The sequence below is a fragment of the Bactrocera dorsalis genome, chromosome 4, assembly GCF_023373825.1.
Source record: "Bactrocera dorsalis isolate Fly_Bdor chromosome 4, ASM2337382v1, whole genome shotgun sequence".
NCBI classification, from domain to species: domain Eukaryota; kingdom Metazoa; phylum Arthropoda; class Insecta; order Diptera; family Tephritidae; genus Bactrocera; species Bactrocera dorsalis.
The window spans coordinates 40,942,550-40,970,100 of record NC_064306.1 but is presented as its reverse complement, the minus strand read 5'-3'; the positions used below and the strand labels follow the sequence as shown (position 1 = coordinate 40,970,100).

Below are 27,551 nucleotides of genomic sequence, written 5' to 3'. Positions count from 1 at the left end.
TTCCAGGAATTTAGTTAGATATTAAAGAGACATAACCATCCACAATGCCAAAAAAACACAAGCGACGTGATAAAAGTGATTTGGGTCCCGATTTTGTGGCGCCCGATGGCGGCTGGGGTTGGGTCGTCTGCATAGCTGCTGGTCTAAGTAATGTAAATCACTGTAATTGATATGCTCGGTATCTGTTTACCTAAAATTAAATGAAAGATTTTCTCTCTAGCTGGCCATGTATCCACCACTACAACAATACGGCATGATTTATCGACAACGGATGTTTAACTTGGGATTCTCTGCCAAAGAGACCACTACCATCGCGAACATCATGTTGAGTTTAGCATCCTTAGTTGGTAAATATAAAATACCAAGGTAGTATACCATAATCTATTAAACACCTTATTATTTTTTATGTTGCTTAGGCATTGTAAATGGTGCCATGTTTCGACGATTTACATTCCGGCAGGTTGCCATTGTCGGCAGCATTTTGATATTTAGTGGTATTTTATTATCAGCTGCTTGTACCACATTTTGGCAATATGTGCTTTGCGTATCGGTCATATATGGTAAGTACTTGGGAGCAAGTTTTCGTTACTGACTTTATTTTCTTCCGTTACCTCGAAATAGGCATCGGTCAGGGTCTCAACGTGGCCGCTTTATCGTTGGCCGTGAATACGTACTTCAAAAACCGGCGACGTCGTGCATTCGGCTTTATGTGGACCATTACCGGCTTAGGACCCATTATATTTCCACACTTCACCTCACTAATACTAATCTACTATGGGAGTCCGGGTACCATTCTAATTTATGCTGGAATTTCTCTAAATGTGTTTCTCTGTGCTTTGACACTGCAACCAGTATTATGGCATACTTCCAAAGCGCCGGTCGAACGTGAGTTGAAGTTACAAGAGCCTGTCTTAGCTAATATTGAGGATACTACGATACCCTCAGCCACAACGCAGCTTCAAGTCAAGTCGGAATACAAGAAATCTACAACACAGCTGGAACTAGAGCCCGAATGCAAGTATTGTCAATACATGAAACGTACTAGCCCCAGTGTGGTCGCAACACAATTCGATTTTGACGACCATGACTTGGCTAAATCGAGCCGTGAGCTTGGTGAACCCGAGAAGCCATTGATCTCACGTGCAAACGATGAGCGCGAAAGAGTGCACTTGCCAGATACTAAGCTTGAGAAACAGTCAACTCAAAAAGCACCAATTGCTAAGGCGGAAGAGGATAATGATGAAGACATTAAAGATCAGGAAGCGAAAGAAAATAGCAGTGCTGAAGTAAATCATTCCCTAAAAGAGAACTTTCCAACAGAATTCCGCTGCACCTGCGCTGAAGAGAGAGCATTATTAGGAGACCACAACAGCGCTGAACTGAAAAGTCCACCAATAATATTAGCTGCAAACCAAGAGAAGATCAAGCTTTTAAACCCGAAATTAGACACTCACACGGAACACAAATTGACTTTCAAACAGAAGTTGGTGAAATTCTTTGACTTGGATCTGTTGAAAGATTTCACTTTTGTCAATCTAGTTATGGGCATGACAGTGATGATGTTTGCCGAGATAAACTTCTCTATTTTGATACCCTTCATTTTAGATCAATACGGTTATAGTAATGAACAAATCTCCACCGCTATGTCCATGCAGGGTGGCATGGATATCTGTGTGCGCTTCCTGGCACCAATTGTGCTGGAAAGAGCTAAAAATCTAAGTAATCAAGTATTATTTGCGTTTGGCATTATTGCCATCTCTCTTGGACGCCTATTGATTACGTTAACCGACTCCTATCGTATTACATTGGCACTCTTTGTGCTCATTGGCTTCGGTAGAGGTTTCCGTACGATATTTTCATCTCTTATTATACCCTCATATGTGCCTTTGAATCGTTTGCCAGCAGCATCTGGTCTACAGCTGGTCTGTAATACTTTATTTACACTTGCTGTTGGGCCAATTTTAGGTGAGTGCAAGTTTTGCGGTAACTAGTTTTGTTTATTTCATTAAATTTTATATTTTTAGGTGTCATCACCGATGCCAGCAGTTACACAATGACAATTCATTTCCTTAATTTACTAACCTCGCTTGCGTTGCTCTTCTGGCTATTGGAGTATCTGGTGCGTCGCATGTTAGGGAAAAAGGCGAAAACTCAAACAGAAAGCTAGCAGTTTAATCTTAAGAAGAAAATTATTGTGGCTGTAAATAAATGTAAATAGTTTTTAAAATTAGTATTCAGTAAAGCTCACTACAATTTCTTGCTTCTTTTGTTTGTTTATTTGTTTTTTGGGTCTATAAACTGCATATACTCACATTAACCCGTTTTTCTAACAATGAGGGGTGGGGTGAACTATACTGTTCAATTATATGAAATCGGCCTAAACTTCCTCGATCTCTAGTACCACAACATAGTGGATTTCGATATTCCCGTTAAGTTTATGCTGTTTATATTGGTCAATATGTGATACATTTTGATAAAGTTCAGGGGAAGACCTAGTGAGACAGTCTAAAAAGGCGAATTTTCGGAATAAAAAAAATACTATATCAATGGCTTTAAAAATTTAATTGTATATATAGACATTTACATATAACCGCCAGAGGTCATCTAGTGACTGATGTCCAGACCATACTGAAATTATGGGCGGAACACTTTTCCAGCTTGCTGAATGGCTGTGAAAATATAACTCCTCAGAAGGTGAACCAAATTCTTCAATCGATGACGATGGAGTAGACAGACCATAGCCCGACAATGAAGAAGTTCGAATAGCAATTCCCCTCTGAAGAACAACAAAGCGGCGGGGGCGGATGGATTGCCAGCCGAGCTATTCAAACACGGCGGCGAAGAACTGATAAGGAGCATGCATCAGCTTCTTTGTAGAATATGGTCGGACGACAGCATATCCAACGATTGGAATTTAAGTGTGCTCAGCCCAATCCACAAGAAGGGAGACCTCACAATCTGTGCCAACTACCGTGGGATAGGTGTGGCTTCAGGCCTGGAAAATCAACAACTGGCCACATATCCACCATGCCCCAAATATTGGGAAAAGACCCGTGAAAAGCAGTTACACACAACCTTTTCGCCGATTTAAAGTTGCTTTTGAAAGAACGAAAAAGAGCTGCCTTTATGCCGGTGTGTCTGAATTTGGTGTGTAAACTGAAGTTAAGCAGTACCATGAGCTCCGTAAAGATCTGGAAGGAACTCTCCGAGCAGTAGCAGTTCGATACCAAACGAGGTTTCAGGACAGGCGACTCCCCTATAGTGCGACTTCTTTAATCTACTCCTGGAGAAAATAATTCGAGCTGCAGTGTTTAATCGAGCAGGTACAATTTTCTACAAGAGCGTACAACTGCTTACGAGGGCAAAACGAAATATTTTCTGGTCATCAAACAAACAGTCGTCGTACTCGCGATTAAGCTCCCACGTCCACTGTGACAGTCGATGTAGTAGACTAATTTTGGTTTTTCGTGGAACCAACATTAACTCTTGCCACCTCCACTCTATTGGAAACACCAGGTGGAGAAGGACCGACTACACTTGGAATCTCCGCATTGGCGCAAGGAGCTAAAAGGAAGAACGACTGGGGCGATGTTGTCAACTCGGCTATAAACCGTTGTCTATGTGAATAAGAATAAGATATATCCGTATATGAATGAATATGGTAAATAATAAAATTTAAACAAAAAAATTAAAAGCGTTGTCTACTGCTGCAGCGATTCTAACGGTTCTCCATGGATGAAAACTGAAAAAAATTCTCACTAGAAGAAAGAAAATCATAATTGGACAAAATCGCCGACATTTATGATAAAAAAAATTCAAATTCGATTTTTGTCAGATCAAAAAATTGGTACGTCATTAAATACAGAACAGAGTGCTGACAAAAACATATATAATACATAGGGTGATTTTTTAAGAGCTTGATAACTTTTTTTTTAAAAAAAAAAACGCATAAAATTTGCAAAATCTCATCGGTTCTTTATTTGAAACGTTAGATTGGTTCATTACCACATTACTTTTGGTAAGATAATTTCATTTAAATGTTGGACCGCGGCTGCGTCTTAGGTGTCCATTCGGAAAAAATGTCCAATTTTGGGCAACTTTTTCGAGCATTTCGGCCGGATAAGCCCGAATTTCTTCGGAATGTTGTCTTCCAAAGCGTGGAATAGTTGCTGGCTTATTTCTGTAGGACTTTAGACTTGACGTAGCCCCACAAAAAAATAGTCTAAAGGCGTTAAATCAGCATGATCGTTGGGGGCCAAACTTACGGGTCGCATTTTTCTTGAGATGAATTGTTGTCCGAAGTTTCCCTCAAAATGGCCATAGACAAATCGCGCGAGCTGTGTGGCATGTAGCGCCATTCTTGTTGAAACCACATGTCAACCAAGATCAGTTCGAGGGATTCCATTTTTGGCAACAAAAAGTTTGTTTAGCATCGAACGATAGCGATCGCCATTCACCGTAACGTTGGCGTCCAACAGCATCTTTGAAAAATACGGTCCAATGATTCCACCAGCGTACAAACCACACCAAACAGTGCTTTTTTCGGGATGCATGGGCAGTTTCTTGACGGCTTTCTGGTTGCTCTTTCAACCCACCAAATGCGGCAATTTTGCTTATTTACCACGTAGCATTCAACCAGAAATGAGCCTCATCGCTGAAACAAAACACGCGAGCGAAACACATTTCGAACCGAACACTGATTTTGGTTAATAAAATTCAATGCATTTGCAAGCGTGCTCGTTAGTAAGTCTATTTCATGATGAAATGTCAAAAGCATACTGAGCATCTTGTCTCTTTGCTCTTGACACCATATGTCTGAAATCCCACGTGATCTGTCAAAATACTAATGCATGAAAATCCTAACCTCAAAAAAAATCACCCGTTATAATATTGATTGTATCATTCGGATCCGAGTAATTACTCATAAGGAGCAATGTGTGCCTTTCTTAAATAAGCATGTTTTCCTTACCACAATGGGATTTAACGTTAAAAATGTTTGGAACTGGATTAGACCTTATTCTAGATTCCTACACCTAACTTAAAAAATTATACACCGCTGCTTGACATATTATCTTAGACGTAATGCGATATGGTACTTGAAATTTAATTGAAATTAGTTACTGGATCCAATTATAGTCATATATCCAATATTTATAAGGGAATTTTGTCCGTATGGTTGACTTTATAACGTATAGGGTATATTGAAGTAGGTGTAATACTAGACTGAGATATTATCTTCAATCTGTTCACATTCATTTGTGCTCTAGAGGGACATTCCGAGCTTCTTCTAAGTATATATGTATATACTTACATACATATATATTGAAATGTGTATTCAACAAGTCCGATGGAAAAGCTCATTTAAACCATAAGTTCAAACAGCATGTTGTTTTATATATTTTTTACCGGCAATAAATGCTGCTAGTGCGCATGCGTCAATTTTTGAATTCTTCTGAAATTACGCTCAAATGAGTTTTCGTTCTCTCGGCTCTATTTTGTCTTCGAGTAACAGGGTTAACATAAAGATATATTTGTATTTTAACTAGATTTGCACTTGACTTACTTGTAAAATTTTGTTTCCTGTGGTTAGCGAAAAATTTTGACGCATTTCACATAGTATTCAGTTTCATATAAATCAGAATCTTTATTGACACTGCCATTTTAACTCGCTTTAATTCATTAATTACCGCCAGTGATCTACTCAATATTAAATTTATCATCAACATTGTCCACAAAAGACACGTCATCTAAAATGCAAAATAACGTAACACCACTTTTCATAAGTTTACAGGCGCAGGAAAATCGATATTATAGAAACCACTCATATTGAAACAATATTTCAGATTTGGTTATAAAATGGTTATATGTTAGTTACATCTGACAGCGGAAGCTTAAAATTTTATGCTAGATAAATAAAAAAAAATAAAAACTTACTTTCAATTTTTTTGATGATACGTTTTTTTGCATTTTAGGTGACAATATGTTCAATTGCATTTCAGAAATTGCACACTTTTTGGTACAATTAAATAAATCAATCATCTATTTCGTTTAATTAACAATGATTTGGTTAATTTAGAAAATTCTGATGAAATTTTAAAATTTGTTCTGTCATTTTGAATCAGTGTGTGTCTTCTCTTAATTCGGTAAATATAGAATCATTTCTATAACTGCGATATTTACTTGCCGATTGCGTTGACTATAAATTTTGAAAACCAAGCCAATTACTGCAATTCTCTTTAGGAATCGATCAGAGATATAATAAGTGTTGAGAAACAATTCATGGGAGATCTTTGAAGCGTTCTTGCAGGACCACTTAATATATATTGAGCGATAAGCTTTATTCATAAGTCTTAAAAACGTTGGAAAGACTAATTGAAATACACGTAAGAAACAAATTAAGCCCAGAAAAACTGGCAGTTTCGCAGTATCCTTATCCTAAAGGAAAATCCAAAGAAACATTATTAAGCTCAGTGGTAACAAAGAGTGAAAAATCTCAGGAGGTAAAAAAAAACGCGTCGAAGCTTTCCAAGACGTAGTATGTTCTTTGTAAAACATGCAGCCCAAATCCTTACAGAGTGCTTAGTGATTTGGGCATCTCTGAACCTCTCGGGAAATTTCTTGAACAGATGCTCATGGGCAGAACAATAATTTCAACGCTGGCAGCCTCAAGGAGGCGTGTTATCTCCACTTCTCTGTCAACAGACTTGTTCTGTAAGCAACTGGCAGCTAAGTCAGCACTTAGACTGAAGGAACCCTCCATTTTAGTTGCCCTTAATAAGGGGCATTCTAAGGTACTTAGTAAGTTCCTCAATCTACGCAAATCGAGGATTTAGTAATATAACAGAATTGAATTTAAATGCGATCGCCAAAATTACCTTTTCTTCCAGGGACGCAGGGATCAGCATCTATACGGATTAGGGTGATTCAAAAAAAAATTTTTTGTTTTTTTTTTATTGGTACTACGGAAAAATGGGTTCCTAGACACCTCTAAGAAATCCTCTCCCTCAAATATGAGTTTTTAATTGTAACGGGAAGGTCCTCCGCCTAACGGTTTTTCTATTTTTTTCGTATTATCAGATAGAAAAATTTATATCTCGCTTCCAACTACTTGAAAAAAAAATATCTTGTTAATTAGCGTTTTGTAGGAAATTGAATGCTCTAAAAATATGTCTCTTATGATTTTTTTCGTAAACCCAACCGTTTAAAAGATATATTAACGGTTGAAATTTGACTATTTTTGGAAAAAAATTCTTTATTTCTTATTAATTTTATAACTCAATGAAAAAAAAATTATTATGAATGATTAAACACACATAGTTTTGTAGAAATTTACTGCTCTATAAAAATGGTCTACTATGATTTTTGCGATTAAGTTAAGCGTTTTTACGAGTATATTCATCGTCAAACATCAATGCATATTTAGGGTGGATCAAAAAAAAAAAAATTTTTTTTTCGTTTTGGTTCTGTGAAAAAACAGGTTCCTAGACACCTCTAAGAAATCCTCTTCAAAACCTATTCATAATAATTTTTTTTATTGAGTTATAAATTAATAAGAAATAAAGAATTTTTCCAAAAATAGTCAATATTTCAACCGTTAATACCTTTTAAAAGAACGGTTGGGTTTACGAAAAATCATAAGAGACCATATTTTAGAGCATTCAATTTCCTACAAACCTAATTAACAAGATATTTTTTCAAGTAGTTTTGGAAGCGAAGATATAAATTTTTTCTATCTGATAATAAGAAAAAATAGAAAAAACCGTTAGGCGGAGGACCTTCCCGTTACAATTAAAAACTCATATTTGGAGAGGATTTCTTAGAGTGTCTAGGAACCCATTTTTCCGAGTACCAATAAAAAAAACAAATTTTTTTTTTTTTGGGGGAAATCACCCTAATACGGATGCTTTTAAGCAAAATTAGATACCAAAATTTCGTCGTTCACATTTCGTCTACCAGACCAATGCAGTGTCTTCGAAGAGGAGACTAAACTTGTTTTTACACTATTGAACTGAGAGAGTAAATGGATGATTGGCCATATTTTTTAGGTTAGCTTTTAAAAACATAGGAATGGCTCTTTTTTACTTAAAACTTAATTTACCAAAAAAAATTGGTTAAATTAAATACTCATGGGCCCACTTTTAAATTTATTTAGTGATTAATTTTATAATATGGGTAGATACATGTTCATATGAAGATATGCATTTTTTTATTAAAAAAAAATTGTATTTTAAATTAGATTTTCAGTTTTTAATTCAATTTTAAATAGATAAAAATTGTTTGAGTGTGTAGGTTCGACCACTGATCTAGCTTTTTGAATATGATACTGTGAAAATTGTAGTTCAAAGTGATAGAATATGAAATACGCAAGCGCGAATTACTTATATTTTTTTAATTAAATTTGAAAATCATATTTTTTAGTTTTCAACAATATTAGAGATTAGAAATTTGTAAATTATTAATTAAGATTTTATAAAATATAAGGAATATAGTATTTGCAAAACTGCTGGACCACAATATTCATTTTCATTTGAAAAAAAAAAAACAATTCTATACGAGACATTCGAAATTCGTCTGCCAAATTCAAAATAAATAAAATTAATTCTTCAATATAAATTATACATATGTATGTACCTACAAACCTACATGTGTACATGTATATTCGTATGTGGACAGCGAAAGCTTTCGATGCGCTGTTTTAAATGCTTTTCGAAAGTCTGCTGAGCGACGGCACGATTGTGAATTCGTTTGGTCTACGGCCGACATACATACATACATATTTATTTCCACAATACAACAGCGTCCGGAAAGCCACATCCGTTAGCAACTCTCTTGCTTCATTGTGAAATTCTCACAAATTCGTGTCTCGCTGTTAATAAGTAAGAGCAAAATGTTAGAATTCGAAATGGCCAATGCACAGTTCGCCAGCAGAATTCCGCCGATACGGTCACAATCAGTTCAAACAATAAAGTACAAAGGAAAAAGTGTAGCAAATTACCGTTAGTGGTTAGGCACTATTCTAAATGTGGGGAATGGTGATAAGCCAAAGTAGCCGTTGGGTCTGAGTGACGTGTAATATTTGCACAAACGATAGGTATTAAATCTATTGTGAGGTTGAGAAATATATAAATGTACATACATACATATGTACTTATGTATACATATGTTTGCAGAAGTGCATAACTTATTTTTTAACCAAAAGCAGTGCAAAAATTTAGAAACAACGAAGTGCCGATTAGCAGTGTTTAATTTATGAGCTAGTTTATGGCACACAACTTGGCGCGTGGCAATAAAATTAGTGAATATTTAAATAATCGAAAAAAATAAGCAACAACTGTCACAAGTGCGATAAGAGTGTGCATCTGTATGCTGGCAAAATGTTTGCGTAATGAAATTTTCATTCAAATATTGAACTTTTGGTGATATGTACACATTGGCTTGCTGAATGAAAATTCTCAGTGAGCGACAAAGTGTAAATAGCTATGTTTATACATAAATACATGAATATACATATATGATACATAAGTATGTACATGCAGATAAATGCTGCTTTGACCTTGCTGAACTTGAACCTGAAAGAACGTGAAAAAACTTGAACGTGAAACTATTGCTGCAGCCGAATGCAGCAGTCGTCATAAATACGTACTACATACATATGTACACGAGTGCAACCAAATTTCAGCACTTGCATGTACGCGGGGGTGTGTGTGCGTGTGCTTGTGTGTTTGCAAAAGCAATTCATTGCCGCTAATACTAAACGTTTATACTAAATATAAAAACAAAACTTAGTGCCAACTTTGAAATATTTTCTCACAGATATTCAGTCACAGCGCGAGTTGCATTCGTGACTGTCAACGCATTCGCCAAATTCTTGTTACAACAAAGCACTTGTTCGTACATCGTATTCTTAGTGTCGTCGTCATAGATTACCGGTAGTAAAGTTAATTACAAAAAAAAAAAAAAATAACAGCAACAAAGCAAATATGTTTTGTAGTGCAAATATGAAATTTTGATTTGTGTTTAGCAATAAAAAGTGCATTGGCGTTTTTAACAACCCGTAGTGGCAAGCGCTTTATTATATGTGATATACTTATGTACATATGTACATAAAAATAATTTATATATGTATAAAAAATATTATATGATTATAGTATGCAATTGGTGTGGAATTGAATGCAATAAAATAAAATTTAGTGACACTAATTTCTTTACTTTCAACAGCACTTAAACTAGGCGAATGATAATTGCGTTGTTTTTCAAACAAAATTATTTCAACAATTTCACACATCTTTGAAAGGGTAAGCAATTCTTATATTTCTAAATTTTTAGTTAGTAGTGAAGTGAAAATTTTTTGATTTAAATAAGAGTGAAGTAACATAAATTTGCAACTAGCAAAATGATAAATAATGCTTAAAAATAAACTACTGAAAGTCCTCTTCGGTCCGATGTGCGAAAAAAATATTCGAAAAAGAGATAAAAAAAAGCATACTTCGCGATTTTCAATGAGACGGTCCATTTAAACCTTATTAAAATCATTAAATATAAAATTAATTCAACAAAAAAAAATTAAAAATTTGCAACTAATAATTTTCAACCACAATAATAATTGTATACACATATGTATGTAATCATTGCACCATTTTGATAACTCAGTAATTCTATATACCACCTGATAATTTTTTACCTGGACTAACAAAAAAATACATTTTACGTGTACAAAGACAAATACCCATTAACGCCTTCAAAATAGACTCCTTTTGAGCCAATACAACCATTTTAACGCTTAATCCCATTCTCCATAAATTTATTATAAGCCTCATATTTTGGTTTCGGCTCATTTGGTTATTCGCCAGATTGTTTAGACGTCACGTGCTGAACACATAGAGAGCGACAGACGTCAAGCAATATCTGTCAAATATTAAAATACACACATTCTTAAGAACAGTTATGTAGACAGCTGCACGACTACATATTCACAAATATATGTCTCGTCAGATATGTTCGTCTCAGCTATGTCGTTTTCGCAAAGGATTTAGGGGTTTTCCTACGGATCTAGCATTGACACACTTCTTACCCAAAACATTAACCAAATTGTGTTGAGTCGATCCATAAGAAATGTTAAGACCCTCTGCTAACTCTGTGTTTCCAAGGTGACGATTTTCTAGCACTGTTTCTTTAACTCCAGTAACAGAGGGGGATAGAAGTTGTTTACCAGGCAAGTTTTACACTCAAATACATATTATGTTTGTGACACCACAGAACACAAAAATTCAAGCCAAACTCGTTGCTAAATCTTGTTCCAATTTAAAATCGTGAATCGTCCAAATTTATAGGCGGTCAAAATTATTGATGCTCTTTTTCCATTCTGTTACTCAGTAGGGCTGTGCGATTAAGTATTAATAAAAATTTCTATTAATCAAAGTTTAATTGCTCTATTATTTGATTAACTGGAATGCTTAAATATTCAAAGTCATGAATAACCAAAGTTTGATTAAACAAACAAACAAAATATTTGGACATTTGGCTTTTTAAATTATTTATTATCAAAAGGTCAATTCTTAGTGCTATGAGTAATACGGAAAACAACTATTTACACATAACATATAATATAATATTATATAAATTTTTAAAACGACTCGTTATTTTTATAGTGAATTTTATGTATACAAATTAAAATATTTAATGGGCTAAAAATGATTAAAAGTTATATGCTTTGGAGAAAATACCCTTAGCAAACGAAATTAAATTATTAAAACAAAAATAATTAACTTCGGTTGCAGCGAATACCCTTTATAAGTGCATTTTTTAGCAACGTTTTATATATAACTAAATTTGAAAACGTAACGTACCAACTGTTTGCCGGTTCCTTCTAACCATTATCTACAACCTTCAAAAGATTTTGTAAAGTATTTTTATCGTTTTTGATAAGTCAGTTGAAATGGAAGTTATATGCTTTAATATTCCGTTCTAAAAAAAAATATTTTGTTTAGGTTGTAGCGTTGTAACAATCCAATCTGCGGAAAATTTCTTGTTAAATAAAAATGTTGTCTATACAAAGGCTCGATTTTGATCGGGCAACTGTATGACAGTTATATACTATCCTCGTCCGATATCGGCGGTTCCGACAAATAAGCAGGCTGATATTCAAAAACAGAGGGACTGGTTTGCATATATACTACAAATAGATGGACAACGTCCGGTGTGTTTTACGTGGGTACCTACTGAAGACAACCTTACTCCACGGCGCTCAAAAGCACAGCGGATCAAATCAATGCGTTGATCAGCGCCCTGAGAATGCTAAGCATTTTCAGTACCAACTGGCAGTGTGGAATGGATACACTAACCACTTTGGTCCAGTTCGAGGCCCATCTAAAACCTCTGCCGTGCTTTGGGTCCGGCACCCGGTTGCAATGCAACTCCACAAAAATGCATTCAGAGGCCCATGCCCCGTAAGCGGAAAACCCAGACTCAGACAAAACAAAAAATAGATGGACAGACAGACAGAGGGACATGGCTAAATCGACTCACCTTGACTCACCGCTGGTCATTTGTGTTTATAACGGGTCTTCCAATGAGAGCGCTACTAAAATTGGTTTAAGATATTAATGAAATTATTTAATTCTGTGAAAATACACTCGATTTCATTATGTATGGAGCACGATTTCTTTCGCATGGCCACGCTTGCAGAAGTTCAGACGCATAAATTGGCCGATAATGTTGCAATTTCTCGTTTGATATTCGTAAGTCGTCGCTGTCTTGTTGGCATAGACCATAGAATTGAATGGTGCAATGGTCACTCATGGAGTATGTGACGAAACCATTCAGTCAGGAATTAGCCTCATCGCTGAAGATGATTCTTCGATGAAAATCTGGATAATTTTCCAGTTGCTGCTTAGCCCAATTCACGAACATACAACGATTCTGGTGATCAAACGGCTACAGTTCTTGCGTCCATTTGATCTTCTAAGGATGTAGGCCAAGATCTTTTCGCGAAATTGCCAACAACGACGTCACAGAGATGCTCAACGCTTATGAACGACGTGTGAGAGATTGATTTGGATCTTCCTAAATTGAGCAATATTCTCTACACTACGGGTACTTCTTTGTCTCAGTTGTATGACAACATATTTATTGTACTGTGCCTGTGGATTAAAATTTTTACTCTATACGTTCAATTGTTGATCTGACAGGAAGATTACGAGGATCATAAATTGGACGTAGCGCTCTTAAAGTAGAGGTCACTGATTACAAATTTCGGTAGCAAATTTTAATAATTTTGACTCGTTTCTGGATCGTATATCTTTCCATGATGAAATGTCAAACCTTACTGAAGAGAAAAGTCAAAAGAGCGGAAAAAATATGGCGTTCTTTGCTGTCCCTATTGGTCTATTTTTGTAGCGTCCGTATTAACCAGTTACTTTATAGAGTCAAGGCTTACAGTTTGGTGTTAAAAACTTCGTAACAAACTTAATGTACGCTGTTCAGGATATAATAAATAAAAAATAAATAAATTTTAAATTAGCTGATTAACAAACGTTTTGAACTGCCATATTCTTGTACTGTATATTTTAGTAAAGGAAATATTACTAAACAACTTTCTCGAATATTGTACAACCATACTAATCAGTTAATACGACTTAAATATTTTCAAGAATACATTTTTCCATGTTTACATGTTTAAAGCACTTTTGTTAATATCATCTGTGTAATCCGGAATTTTATAAAAGTACTTAAGATTAGAATTTAAAAATATATTTCTAACTAATTTCATGGTATTAATTTTTAAATTCGTATTTGAAAACTATCAAAACAATCCCATTGATTCTAAAACATTAAAATTTTATAGTCTTCTTAGATATTTAAGCCTTTTATACTTATACTTATAAAAATTATATTCTGCAGTTTTATAATAACAAAATATAGTAAGTCAAATAGTCTTTTTAATAAAGTAAATCAAACAATAATAATCATGTTAATTATGTTATTATGCCAAGCCGTGATTATTCTCAAAAATTACGATAATTTCATCACATACATACATATGTATGTATATTGAATACTTCGTAGATACGATAACAGCATAACATCAAAAAACGATGAATTCATTGAAAAATGTAAGTCTTAATTAAAAAGTGACAAAAGTGTGATGAAAGAGTTCTTCTTATGACTATGTGAAAATTGCTGTCACTTTCCTACACGCATCCCTGAATTGCCCGCACTTATAGTGATATTACAGCTGTTGCTTATTTATTCGATCCACTTATCGTTCAGTAGACAACAGAGTTATTGATGAAATTGATAAGATTAGCAGCGCCATTATACCTATCATTAACTGGTCTTAATGCTGTCTACTTTCGTTGCAAACTCTTATAGAGTATTACAATTTATCTGATATATAAATTTGCGATACTTGTCGGTTGTTGAGGATTCGCAACAGCGAACTGAAGATAATGACATATTCTAGTATTTGATTAGTGTGTAATAAAATATATATGTATTATTTGCTTGAAGTACTAGCATACTGTCCGATCGACTGTTTAAAGAATTCGAACGACTGCAATCGACGATTGTGTTTTGTAGTTTGCCTTGAGAAAGCCTCTAGTATCGATCAAATGATAATATGTATTAATTCGAAAATACTTTCTGTTAATTTTTTTAGTCTAATTAGCTGTTGCTGTTCAATCTTAATTTCTCAACAAAAAATCAATATTATTGAAATTCTTTCCAAGGATTGACGTTTTTTGCAGCATGTGATCGGTTCTGTTAGCGTTTTCTTCGTTTTAACAGCATAACGTTCAAAAATAATGCTTTGAGCAAACGACTCATTTACCCTTTAAAATTACACTTTCATGGTTTGTGCCCGATTTCTTCCATGTATACTACTGTGATCGAATTGAAAAAATGTATACTTCGCGTGTTTTTCGAAACGGTAAATTTCACGTCAAAATAAGCATTAGTATTTAAGATACGCGTCGTTTTGTGACGCTCTAAAAGGGAATTCTTCGATTTTTACTACATATGTCTTAATTTATTGAACAAAAAAGTGACGATAACGCGCCATCTCATACTGCATTGGTTATTCGCGATAATTTCGCCACATTTTTAATTAATATCGTGCCTCAACCAGCGCATTCGCCTGATTTATCTTAGTGTAACTTTTGGCTATTCAGCAAGCTAACCACTCCAAGGACACCGTTTTGACTCAATTGAGGATATAAAAGGTGAATCGAAGAAGGCTCCGATGGTCATCACAACGGAGGATTTTTCCAAGTGCTATGATGACGGGAAAATTCGTTGGCAAAAGTGTATTGTAGCGGGAGGGCATTACTTTTAAGAAGATGAAATGGAAAAAATTCAAAATTCAATTTGATCACAGTGATTTTTTTATTAAGTTTTTAGGTTTCGATTATTGCTACAATAAGAATCTTTCTACCATTTTTGACAGAAGTGATGCATTTAAAAAAAGTTTTCATAACTATTGTTTTCTCCACTTGTATACAATGCACTGAATAGGCTTTGCTTTTCACCAAAGTGCTTCCTGCACAAAAATTAGTATTCAGAGTGGTTAAAAAGTCGAAATATTTGTAAAAAAAAATCTGTGATTATTACCTGACAAGTATAACTAAGAAGATCCGGTGAAAATCTCGAATCTCAGCCAAAACTTAAAGAATTCCTACAAATACGTTCATATCTCCGAAATTTCGATTTCTTTGACGAAATGTTTTTTTGAATTTTAGGTAACGATATATATAATTTGCAAAAAAGCTTTCATTTCGAAATCACAAGTGGATACAACTTCTTAATCATTCCGCAAGGTCATTCAGTTTAGTCATAACAGGCCTCTGGATATTCAAGAATATATTACTTTTTCGTTTTTTAAAGTTCAAAACATTGAAAATATAAAAAGAAACTAAAGTACCCATTTAGTGTATCCAGATGCTTTCAATTTCAATAACAAAAATGACAAATTTGTATATGAGACCGTTTAAAATAAATAAAGCACAATTTTCTTCAAGAAACATTCATTCAATAAAATAAAAATAATAATAATTAAATGTGCGCATGGCCATGCCTACATTTGTTTCCAACTTATTATTATGTATGTTTGCTGTTAAGAAAATATTTTTTTCTATACCTATTATATTCACCGAGCGCAAGCAAAACATGTGCCAATATAACGGCAAATCAAACTTGCGGAAATTTTCCAACCGTCATAAAATAAGCAGTAAAACACAACTGTTGGGCGTCACTTAATATTTCCATTAATTCAAACATTTATCTCTTCGTACGTGTCGCTATGAATACTCAATTAAATATACTTGTAGAAATGTTCATAGTGAAATGATCTTAATTGACAAAGAAAATTCACAAAAAGGGTGTTTATTTAGAGGTATAAAATATTCTATTAGCGTAACTGTGAAATTTACTATTCAAGTAAACACATGTGCTTCACACTTATGTTCTGTATGGCAAAATCTATTTTAAGCTGCAATGATGTTTGAAAATCGCTGATTCTTTTTGTAAAATTTTACTTGTTACTACAATTTTATAGAGCACCATTCAAGCGAGGTGCTCGGTTCACCCAGGATGATATTATTAGCAATATAGATAAGTAAGGAAGTGCTAAGTTCGAGAATAACAGAACATTTTATTCACCCCAAATCAGTTCTAAAACCAGCCAAATGGATTGGTGTCCAGATATTTGGTGTCTGGGGTCATGAACAGTTACAGCCCTATTTCATTCCATTTTTAAACTGTTGGACATAAGATTAGATACTTTGAAGGGCGCTATAGTGTAAATTTTTATACCGTTATATTCTTTGATGTTTAATTTAAAAATTGGAAGTGAAAGAGTCAGACCTTACATACAAAATTTTATTTATATTGTTCAAATGGTCCCTAAGATAAAGGATTCAACCCTTCCCTTCTAAAATTTAATGCTTTTGGTCCAATTACTGAAAGAGCTATCAAACTTTTAGTATTCCTTACGTGGTAATTGTTTTATTTTTTCCCATTTCCACAGCGTATGAAGAAACGAAAAAAAAAACTTCTTCTCAGCACATTTGCACTTAAAAAAATTGACTGACTCAAATGCTACCCAAGGTGCCTTAAGTAACCCCTGTATAAATTTTTTTTTTCCAACACTAAATGTTATAAAATTTAGGAGTCGATTTATACGTTTAATTTCCAGCAGGGTCATTTGCACCATACAATCGCAAGCTTACTTATCGGTTTATATTGATACACACTAATGTAGGGAAAGTATGTACATACATAGTGTGGCATATCGATGCATTTAGACTAATTAACAGAAGAGAGTAACAATTCCTGGTTTTTGCGCAATAATTTTGTTCCAACGCTTTCCAATATATTGCAATTTATTGCTACTCATTTATTTTATTTGTTTAATGAACGATTATTGTGTATAAACACAAATGCTGAATAAGAAGCACGTTATGCTTATGCCGTTAGAGATTGATATTTTTGATAAAAATATTTGTTTTAGATATTTTTATGGGCACGTAATTTAAGAACAATTGCCATGAAGGTTGTAAAAGAACTCGCAACTCTCAAGCAATATATAGGCCAAAAGGAACTCTCACCAGAGTTCTTATATCCTATGGAAGAATTACGACGCGCTTAAATTAGTCAGAACAGGCACCACCCTACAATTAGACTTCGGAAAAGAGGCCCGTTATATGCCTTTGGCTACTTGTATTAATAGGAATAATCACAGGTCATTACCTAATAAGCAGACATGCCAGTAGACTAGGAACACCATAACATAAGCATTTCGTCTTCCTCTGCTTCGCCCGGCTTGTACTGAGTCGAATGCTTTCCGAGCTGGAATGTTTCCATCCATTCATTCGACATGACCTAGCCAGCGTAGCTGCTGTCTTTTAATTCGCTAAACTATGTCAACCTACCTACCTGCCTAAATTTCTTGAAGGATTATACTTCTTTGAAACATCAGAGAATACTTTCCAAATATTTTTGTTGAATGTTACTTTGACAAAATAAAAATCGGATTCATTTTCTCTTTGCAGACGCAGGTCTGTCATTCCTTCCCAGTTCAGTTCTTCATCCATAATAAGATAATTGAGTTCTATACTTGAACTATGTTAAAAATCTTAGTAAGAAATCAATCCAGCTTTTACACTTTATTTTTTATATATTAACGTTTATTATCTCGCCTTATTAGAAACAAAACAAGATTCTGGAATTCTGAAAAGCATCGAAATTTATTTAATTTTATATTACTTAATTATTTTTATCTGAAAAAGACTAAATGACTTAGTTTACTTGATTAGTATAAAGTAGAATTATAAATTGAGATTTCGTGATTGAAACTGATTACAAATTATGTTTGCATGTAACATACATATTTACTTTATATTAGTGATAAGGTCTAACCGCACAACTATGTGTGCTATTTACATTTATTTCTACATTTATTTCGCCATCTTGCGAAAACTGAAAGCTCCTAAATAAACAAATCTATAAAGAGTGCTTGAAAATTTTTTTTTCAATATTACGCTCTATTATGTATTCCCAAGAAATATATGCGCTTGAATTAAATTTTAGTACTAAGAAGCCGATAATTGAGCAAAATACAGATAGATATTCAATTATAAAAAATTATAAGGACATACTGATAAATTGCATGAATAAATTCGTAATCTGGACACTTGAAACCATCAAAGGGCAACAAATAAAATCGTTTTTTTAGCTGTGTAATCAATTTGATGGCGTCAATTTTTTTCCAAGAAGCTGCTCATTTATCCGAACCGCCAATAATGAGCTAATATATTATAGCATATAGTGTAACTGTCATACTAACAAAACGATCAATATTAAGTTTTTGTATGAAAAACTTTTTTTTTATTTCCAAAGAGCCCAAGGCAGCGCTATAATTTTCGAAGAGATTTTTCAGATCGATATGATATGTAAGGACCTCTTAACCTAATCTAACATACTATAGCTTATAGCTGTCATAAGAACCTTACGATCAAAATTAAGTTTTTATATGAAAACCTTTTAATATAAATTATTGCCCAAAGCCACGCCACAATATTTTCCAGATTGGACTACAATACAAACTGAAAATCAAGTTCTAGCTCCGGTGCAACCAATGTTAATGTTTTTTTTTTATTTTATTTTTGTTATTAATGTTTGTATCAATGTTCCCTTATTATCAGTTTCAAATATATACATACGTACGTTTGTATGAATATACCGGTGTAATGAGAATTCCGACTTAAATCGAATTCTTCCAACCATTTGTTGATAGCAAAAAATGTAAAATCAAAAATTGCTGTCATTGCAAAGGTCAATCTATTAGTCTATCAATCTACCGCACAATGAATCAGACGCACATCTTTAAAATTAAGGCCATTGAACTCGGATTTTAAATTCAAACATTTGTATACGTACCAAATGTATATGTAGCACAATATATCGCTCATTTGCTGCAATACCGGCATAAATCAAAAAACGTGATTTTTGAGTTAATGCTGCAGAATTGTTCGTTATATCATACTTCATGCTGAGTGAAAAATTCATATGAATACCTCTTATATGCTCCGCTTGAGAAGAGGTGTAAGGTTGGAGTCACCGTGTAAGGTTGTAGTCAGTTGAAAACTTTAAACGCGTTTTCTGGAGAATCGATTTTTTTGACTTATGCCGGTCTTGCAGCAAATGAGCGATATGTTTTCATATATTTTTGAATTTCTTTAGGAAAAAAATGTAATTTTCATAAAGAGAGAACCGACCAGCGCCACACGCGTCCTCGGTCATAAATTTCCCCACACTTATAGCCAAATTTTTGCCAATTCAAGTCGAACTTCTAAAATAATTATCTTCAACTGCCACTAAATCAACCACGAGCCAATATTTAAATCACCCATAAACAAAATTTTAACATTCTCATATTTATTCCTACGTGATGTTGTCGTGGAAAAACTAACAAAAAAGTATTGATATTTGCCTTAGGCATCAGAGAACACATTAGCGCAAGATTACATTACAAGTGCTGCCAATCTGATTGAACAACTGTCAACACTTTTTCGATTCGCTAATCTCTAAAGCTTGGCGAATAAAAGTCAGTGGTTACCTAAAACCACATCTTCATATAGAATTCCGTCTTATTAGTAATTTTCAGCTGAATAGGTAAACCGGAGAGATATATTTTTTTTAAAGCTTGAAAAATTTTTCGTTATTCCTGCAAAACTTCAGAGGATATGAAAATAAGCCTTCGTAATTATTTCCGATGCTAAAAGTTGGTTTTCTGGTTTTTACCGTAGAAAAGTCTCTTGCTTTATTTTTTGTATGCTCCAGTTGCTTATTTCAACATTTGTTGCAAACTGTTTTGAGGATTCTACTATACAGCGTCTACCAATAAGGTTAACATAGTTTTGACGGCTGGTGGCGGCCATGTTTGCTTACGGATTTGTGTCAAATTTTGTTAGCGCGTTCGGTAAGGTTTGCCACCTTTCACTTTGGTATAACGCTTGGAAATTGTCAAAAATTATTATTATGACGTTTTCCGGTGGCTGCTGTAAGAAACCTTCTCCTTAAACATGATGAAGACCATTTTTGACTTAATAGCTTCATTAACAAACAAAATTGTTGTTGAATGGTTCAGGAAACAAAATTGCATCCATAAATTTAGCGGTTGGTGCGGATCGTGGTATGGCGGCGTCATGAAGCCTTATTTTTTTCTCTATTTCCAACGATACAGTGAGCCGGCTCATGATTCACGTCTAAACATGGACTCATGGACTCATTTCCTTCTTGTTGGTAGACCTTTTACTTAGAGAGAATTCTTTACTAATGCTACTTTATGAAATCAAAGAAACCCTTTTCGTGCCGTAACGATAACATTATAATGAGAGTAAAATCGGCAAAGAAAGACAATTGCCTCCACAGGTATATAGTAGAGGTTTTCCACTTTTTTTGATCGACATTTGGGAAAAGTAAACAATTCTAGTCACGTTCATCACTTCCAACTTTTCGAGACTTAGATTTTTCACAATTTTATTTATGCAACACTTTATTTTCTTTTTCCACGACCAAACTTAATTTTCCAGAACTTCGGCTGTTAAATTGATGATCTAATCGTAGTAATAATGGGTAATAAAAAACTCAAGTTATATAGCCCCGTGTAATGACTTTGACTTACATACGAGTATGTAACAACATACAAACTGTAATTCGTGTAATTCTTGGAACGAGCACTATTCTGATTATTATAAGTAGTTGATATGTTACATTGATATTTACAATATGTTTCTTACCACCCACTACAAAAACTCTTCAGAACATGGCTTCATTCACGAAGCTCATTTATCAATTTCCTTAATTGCTGGCCGTCCTTCAATCACTGCATTCGGTGGAGATAGTAACATAAAACTAATTATTTATTTTTCATTTCTAATTTTAGCTTTCGGTCTATAAATATCAATGAGTGATGGAAAAGGCAACGGCATGCGACAACAGCGGTCAAGTCTATCGCGCGACAACATTACCCACCAGCAACAACAACGATGGCTTAGATAATAGCAAGAAGCCGGCAGCAGCAACGTCACAGCCACAGGCGAAGCCAAAGAAAGTGCGTCGCGACAAAAGTGATTTGGGCGAGAATTTCAAAGCGCCAGATGGCGGCTGGGCGTGGTTGGTGTGCATCGCTGCCGGTTGTTCGAACGTGAGTTATACCATAAATTGTATATTATTTGTCGGTATTTGACATTTTGTGTCAAGAAAAAACGTTAACTTCGGCTGCACCGAAGCTAATGTACCCCTCACAGGTGCATTTCTTGTATTAGCTATGTGTCCAGTTTGTATGGAAGCTATATGCTATAGTAATCCGATCTGAACAATTTTTTTCGGAGATTATATTGTTACCTAAGAAAATAACTGTAGCAACTTGTGTCACATACATTGTCAAATGTGAAAGTTTTTCATACAAGAACTTGAATCCGATCGTTCAGTTTGTATGTCAGCTATATGTTATAGTGGTCCGATATCGGCAGTTTCGACAAATGAGCAGCTTCTTGAAGAGAAAATGACGTTTACAAAATTTCAAAACGATATCTTAAAAACTGAGTTCATATATATACAGACAGACAGACAGATGGACGGACGGACAGACAGACAGACGGACGTGGTTAAATCGACTCAGCTCAACATACTGATCATTTATATATATACTTTATAGGGTCTCCGACGCTTCCTTCTGGGTGTTACAAACTTCGTGACAAACTTAATATACTCGTACCCTGTTCAGGGTATAATTAATTTATTTTTTCTTTTTATTTTTTAGCTGTCTATCTATCCATGTCTGCAGCAGTTCGGTTTTATATTCCGCGAACGTTTAGGCGTTCTAGGTCTAAGCAGTTCACAAATAACAACAATTATTAATACGAATCCGGCTGTGTCGGCGTGTACAGGTATGTGGACATATTAGGTTATATCTATTATATCAGTTTTATACAAAAGATCAATTACGACACTTCATAAGCGAGCCTTTGGTGCCTAAAAAGCCTTTTAACAACCTGGTACTTTTTAGAGCCCTTCAAAATAGATTTTAATCTTGGATATTGCTTCTCAGTAACCTTTCTGTTGAGGTTTTAGAACAGGATGAATATGCTGGAGGCACATTCAGAGAATAACGGTGGATATCGGTGGATTAATGATGTCACCGATATTACACAGAGCTTTCGCCTAACCAATTCTTCATGAACGATATGTCAAATACGCCTCTCTAATATTTTTAGAGTGTCAGCCAGTTCGATCTATATATCTCAGTTTACTGTTATTCAAAATCTATTCGTGCATTTGTTTTTATTTTTGACTAAGAGGTTGTTACTTTTAGGAGAAATTATGGAATTCATCGTCTTCCTTCGGCCTTTACCGAATTTAGAAAACCATTTTCGAATAGTTTGTCTGACCCAAAAGGATTATTTTCCAAAAATCCTTCGAATGTTCTTTCACAATGGACTATGAGAACACATTTTCATATTTATACTACATTCCGGTAGAGACCTGTAATTTCATAAACGAGTGAAGGGAGAAAATTGTCAGTCCTCTAGGGAAATAATTTGCAGAATAAGGAAAATACAACTATCTTTAGAAATATCAGGCAGAGATTGATGTCATTTTTGCTATCAGAATATCAGTGAAAGCTTTTTAAACTTTTTAGTAGAAACGAACCACCAGAGTACAGTTTAGGCTAGGTTAAGAGGCGGTCTCACTTGGGCAGTTTAGAGCTCCAGTCCGTTATGTTACCTAAAACTGCTATACAAAGATTTATTATAGATCGACAAAGCGCTCTGGACATTTCGCAAATTTTTTAAGTCAGCACTTAAGTCACTTTCTGCTATGTATGTCTCTTGGGTCGCCGAAGGTAAAACTGCCACTATATTTCAACCTCTGTATTGCAAAGGCTGGGCAATGGGGAAGAAAGTGCCTGGATGTTTCCATCTCACTTTCCTCCATACAACAAGTACCTCCTCGATTGCCTCAAGATAAACTTTGTCAATAGAAAGTAATTCAAAAGATCTTCTGCGTTCTACTTTAAGCAAGCATGTAGTAGTCGCACAGGAGCGTGTCGTCGACCAGTAGCTGCTAAGCGCATGCGGGGTCCATTGGTTCATAGCTGGAACGCAAGATGTCAATACAGATCCAACTAGCCCCTCTGACTAGTTCGTCTGCTTTGCAGATGCCAGCGGTTTCACTACGACCGAGCACCCACACTAGTATGATGATGAAGTAGCTTGATGCTATTTCAAGTGGGGACAGACACTTCTTGACTAACTTAAGCACACAGTTAACGAGTTCAGTGCTAGTTTTGTCGCCCAGCTGTCGTAATGTATGCTCACCTTCCTGAAAGTGGCAGCATTTTGTAACAGTGCGTCTAACGCCACCTTAATAGTAGCCACTTCTGCATAAAAAACAGTACAGTAGTGGTCCGGAAGCCTAAAGCTAAGACTGACGGAGAGCTACTTACAGAAAACTTTCCCTAACTTTCCATCCTAGCTTCGATCTATCCATGAAAAAGCTCACTGCGCCACTTCTCCAGCAACTCCTCACTATCCACATATCTCTCGTCGGTATATGAGCAGAGATAAGTCTCGAACCTCTGCAACGCAGTGATCCAAGTTTTCAGGGATACCTTGGAGATCCGCTTTTTGTACACGTTGAAGCTTTTTAAAAGTGTAGATTTTTCGAGCGTCCTACATCAGACGCAGATACCATAGAAGATTAGAACTTCCAGCTTAAATACACTTCTCAGAAAATTTCTCACTTTTTATGCTCCTAACATATTTTTAAATTATAGTAAATGGATGATTTGACTTTTTACTATTAATTTTCCTAATATTTATGTAGCTTGCTTATATAAATTCTTGAATTTTCGGTTTTGTATATTTTTACTCTTTAGGACTCTTAAATGGACCAATGTTTCGACGCTTCACCTTTCGCCAGGTTGCCTTAGCAGGTTCATTTTTCATCTTCGCGGGTCTAATGTTAACAGCCTTTTGCGAATCCTTTATCGGCTACATGATAACTTATGCGCTGCTCTTTGGTAAGTCTCTTACTTTTAACTCACCTATTTTTTTTTAGAAATACACGTCTATTTATTTCCGTTTTGTATTTCTCTAACTTAACACACCAGGCTTTGGTGTCGGCATTAGCGTGTCCGCCTCGTCACTTGCCATAAACACTTACTTCAAGAATAAAAGACGTCGCGCAGCAGGCTTTTCGTGGACACTCACTGGCCTAGGGCCGATTTTCTTGCCACACGTAGTCACACTATTTGTCGCGTATTATGGCGTGCAAGGCACCGTCATCATATTCGCCGCACTCTCTTTGCATTCTATGGTTTGTGCACTTATCTATCAGCCGGTGCGCCATCATGCACCGCCACCCGATGCGCCCGAAGCGGCCGGAGATTCGGGCATCGCGGCCGGCGAAGCGGAATATCTCTGTGAATACTGTCAGATACAATGCAAACGCAACGGTATCTTCTCCAGCCAATACCTGTATCAGGACGATGACGAAGCTATGCCTGGGTATGAAATAATCGAGCCGGGCACGCCGATGTTGTCACGCGCCAATGACGGTTGGTTCGGTTCGAAGTTGTCGTTGGCCTCAATGCATAGAGCGGGTACACCACGCTTTCGTACCGTCTCCAGTTCGAAAGATATCGAGGGCATAACACGACTCAATCGTGTGATATCTGAGGAAGAACTGAAGACGGCCGAGGTTTACAAACCGAACAACTTCAAACGTGAACGCGACGAAGTGCTTATGAAGCAATCGGCGAGCAATGGCAACTTTCGTGCGCCACCACATCATGGTGGCTTACATGGTACGACGGCTCCATTATATTGTACTTGTGCCGAGGAGCGTATGCTGCTCGAAAAGGCGCAGCTTCGTTCAAGTCTTACCAACAAAAGGCTGGAAACAACGGCGGAGGAAGACGAAGATGCCGCAATGTCTGTGAAGAGTTTTACCTTCTTACAGAAAGTGGTGGCTTTCTTTGATTTGGATTTGTTGCGTGATTTCACGTTCGTCAATTTGGTCGCGGGTTTAACGATTATCAATTTTGGTGAATTGAATTTTTCCATACTAACACCATTTATACTAAATGATTTCGGATTTACCACCTCGCAAATCACGTCGGCCATGTCTGTGCTTGGTGGTTTGGATATTATTGTGCGATTCATCGTGCCTTTCGTCACAGAGAAAATACCGTGGGATAATCGTGTCTTCTTCCTAATAGGTAAGGTCTAAGGTGGGTTTAAATTACATCATCAGTACTTCCTTCTTATTTGTATCTTGATATTTTGCGTACTTTTCGGAGATCTTTGTCTATTTGATTTGAAAGCAGAAATCGTTTTGAAAAGCTTTAACTACTGATACATTCACTTTCTAATATGTATTTCTATTTCGCAGGCGTCGTTGGCATTGCACTAGGTCGCACTGTCGTCGCCTGCACTCGCTCCTACACGGTCATACTTTGCACCTTCGTTTGGATTGGAATGTGCAAAGGTGTGCGCACTATTTTCTGGCCACTGATCATACCCGGTTGTGTTCCACTGAAACGTTTGCCAGCTGCTTCCGGCTTGCAATTGCTCATTTCCGGTCTGTTTACGTTTGCCTGTGGACCTTTTGTGGGTAAGTGTCGCTCTATCTTATGCTTTTTATAAAACAAATAATATTATTCAGATTATATTATATCTCTCGTTTCATTTTAATTAATCTACAGCCGCCTTAATCTGTTTCTGTTCTTTTTTCTTTTTTAGGCCTTATACGCGATCGCTTCAACTATTCGATCACCCTGCATTTCCTCAACATGATGTCATTTATTGCTGCCATCTCATGGTCGCTTGAGGCGCTGGTGCGCCGTTATCGCCGTCGTTGTCGCGATCGCAAACGAACTTGCGTCACATGACTATATGCCGTTAACGTGATGTAAGTTTGCTTAAGTCTACGCTAGATGCCGCTCCTGTATCGCAGACGCAAACCAGATACTTTTCCAACACAAAAGAGCTGTCATCATGCTTGTACATACATATGTATATATGGACATACATAAATTGGAAATGTGGGAGAGAACTACTATATATATAATTAATTTATAAGTCTATTAATTTTCATATATTTCCTATAATATGTAATATAACAATTAACATATGTACATAGATATATTCGTATGTAAATACCATATATATATATCAACTTATCTTCATATCAGCATAATTAAGCCATAAGAACTACATTTAAGGTAGAAAACCTCTAGTTGTCAACAAAACTTAATTTTACTTATAAATTATCCAAAGAAATATTTCGTCAACGGTTGCCAAGATATTTGATCAAAGCCTTTGTTAATCTGATCAAAAACCACCGAATCGCTAACAAAACTTAATTTTTAGCCATTTCAAAACCATTGATGCAGAAATGTTACAATGGCTATAAAATTCAAAAATTTTATCAAAATAAAAAATAATAATATTTCTCCAGCGGATCCAATATCAAATCATCAAATATCGACATTATATGATTTTAGAATATAATTCAATTTGTATGTGTAAAACTTAATTGTGTTACATCAATTTACAGAATGTGAAAACTATTTTAATAAATCAATACACATGAAACTACTGAACTTAAAAATAAAACAAAACGAAACAATGTGTTTTAATTACTAGCATTATTTGCCGTTTCCAATAAAATAGCACGACATATAACTTTTATAATTTAAAAAATATTTTTTTAATTTTTTATATTTTTTTAATTTTAATTTAGTTTTTAAAAATTTTGTTGTAATGTTTTTTTTTTAATTTTATTTTTTTTTTAATTTGTTTAGTTATTAAAATTTTTTCCAATTTTTTTTAATTTTTTTAAATTTTTTTAAACCTTTTCCATTTTTAATAATTTTTAAAAATTTTGTTTTAAGTTTTCAAACTTTTTTTAAATTTCCATTTTTGGTCAAGATTTTAAAAATATTTTCAATTTTTTTTACTTTTTTAATTTTTTCCATTTTTTTTAAT

The 27,551-nt window shown here is 35.0% G+C and overlaps 1 protein-coding gene across 1 annotated transcript; it reads left to right on the top strand.

Annotated features, from left to right (window-relative positions):
• LOC105233600 (uncharacterized) lies at positions 1-27,192 on the top strand. The gene is made up of 12 exons (XM_049455757.1): positions 1-152; positions 221-347; positions 417-560; positions 622-1,965; positions 2,025-2,166; positions 20,738-20,796; positions 21,465-21,700; positions 22,319-22,445; positions 24,437-24,580; positions 24,671-25,780; positions 25,954-26,175; positions 26,304-27,192. The coding sequence occupies exons 1-12, from the start codon at positions 45-47 to the stop codon at positions 26,450-26,452; spliced, it is 3,912 nt and encodes a 1,303-aa protein (XP_049311714.1). The 5' UTR covers positions 1-44; the 3' UTR covers positions 26,453-27,192.
• The last annotated feature ends 359 nt before the right edge of the window (positions 27,193-27,551 follow it).

Bases quoted from the DNA above. Each gene is read 5' to 3' on its own strand.
- LOC105233600 (XM_049455757.1), top strand. From the start codon at position 45: ATGCCAAAAAAACACAAGCGACGTGATAAAAGTGATTTGGGTCCCGAT. The intron at 561-621 runs GTAAGTACTTGG...ACCTCGAAATAG, and splicing joins TTGCGTATCGGTCATATATG to GCATCGGTCAGGGTCTCAAC. The intron at 20,797-21,464 runs GTAGACCTTTTA...AATATCAATGAG, and splicing joins GACTCATTTCCTTCTTGTTG to TGATGGAAAAGGCAACGGCA.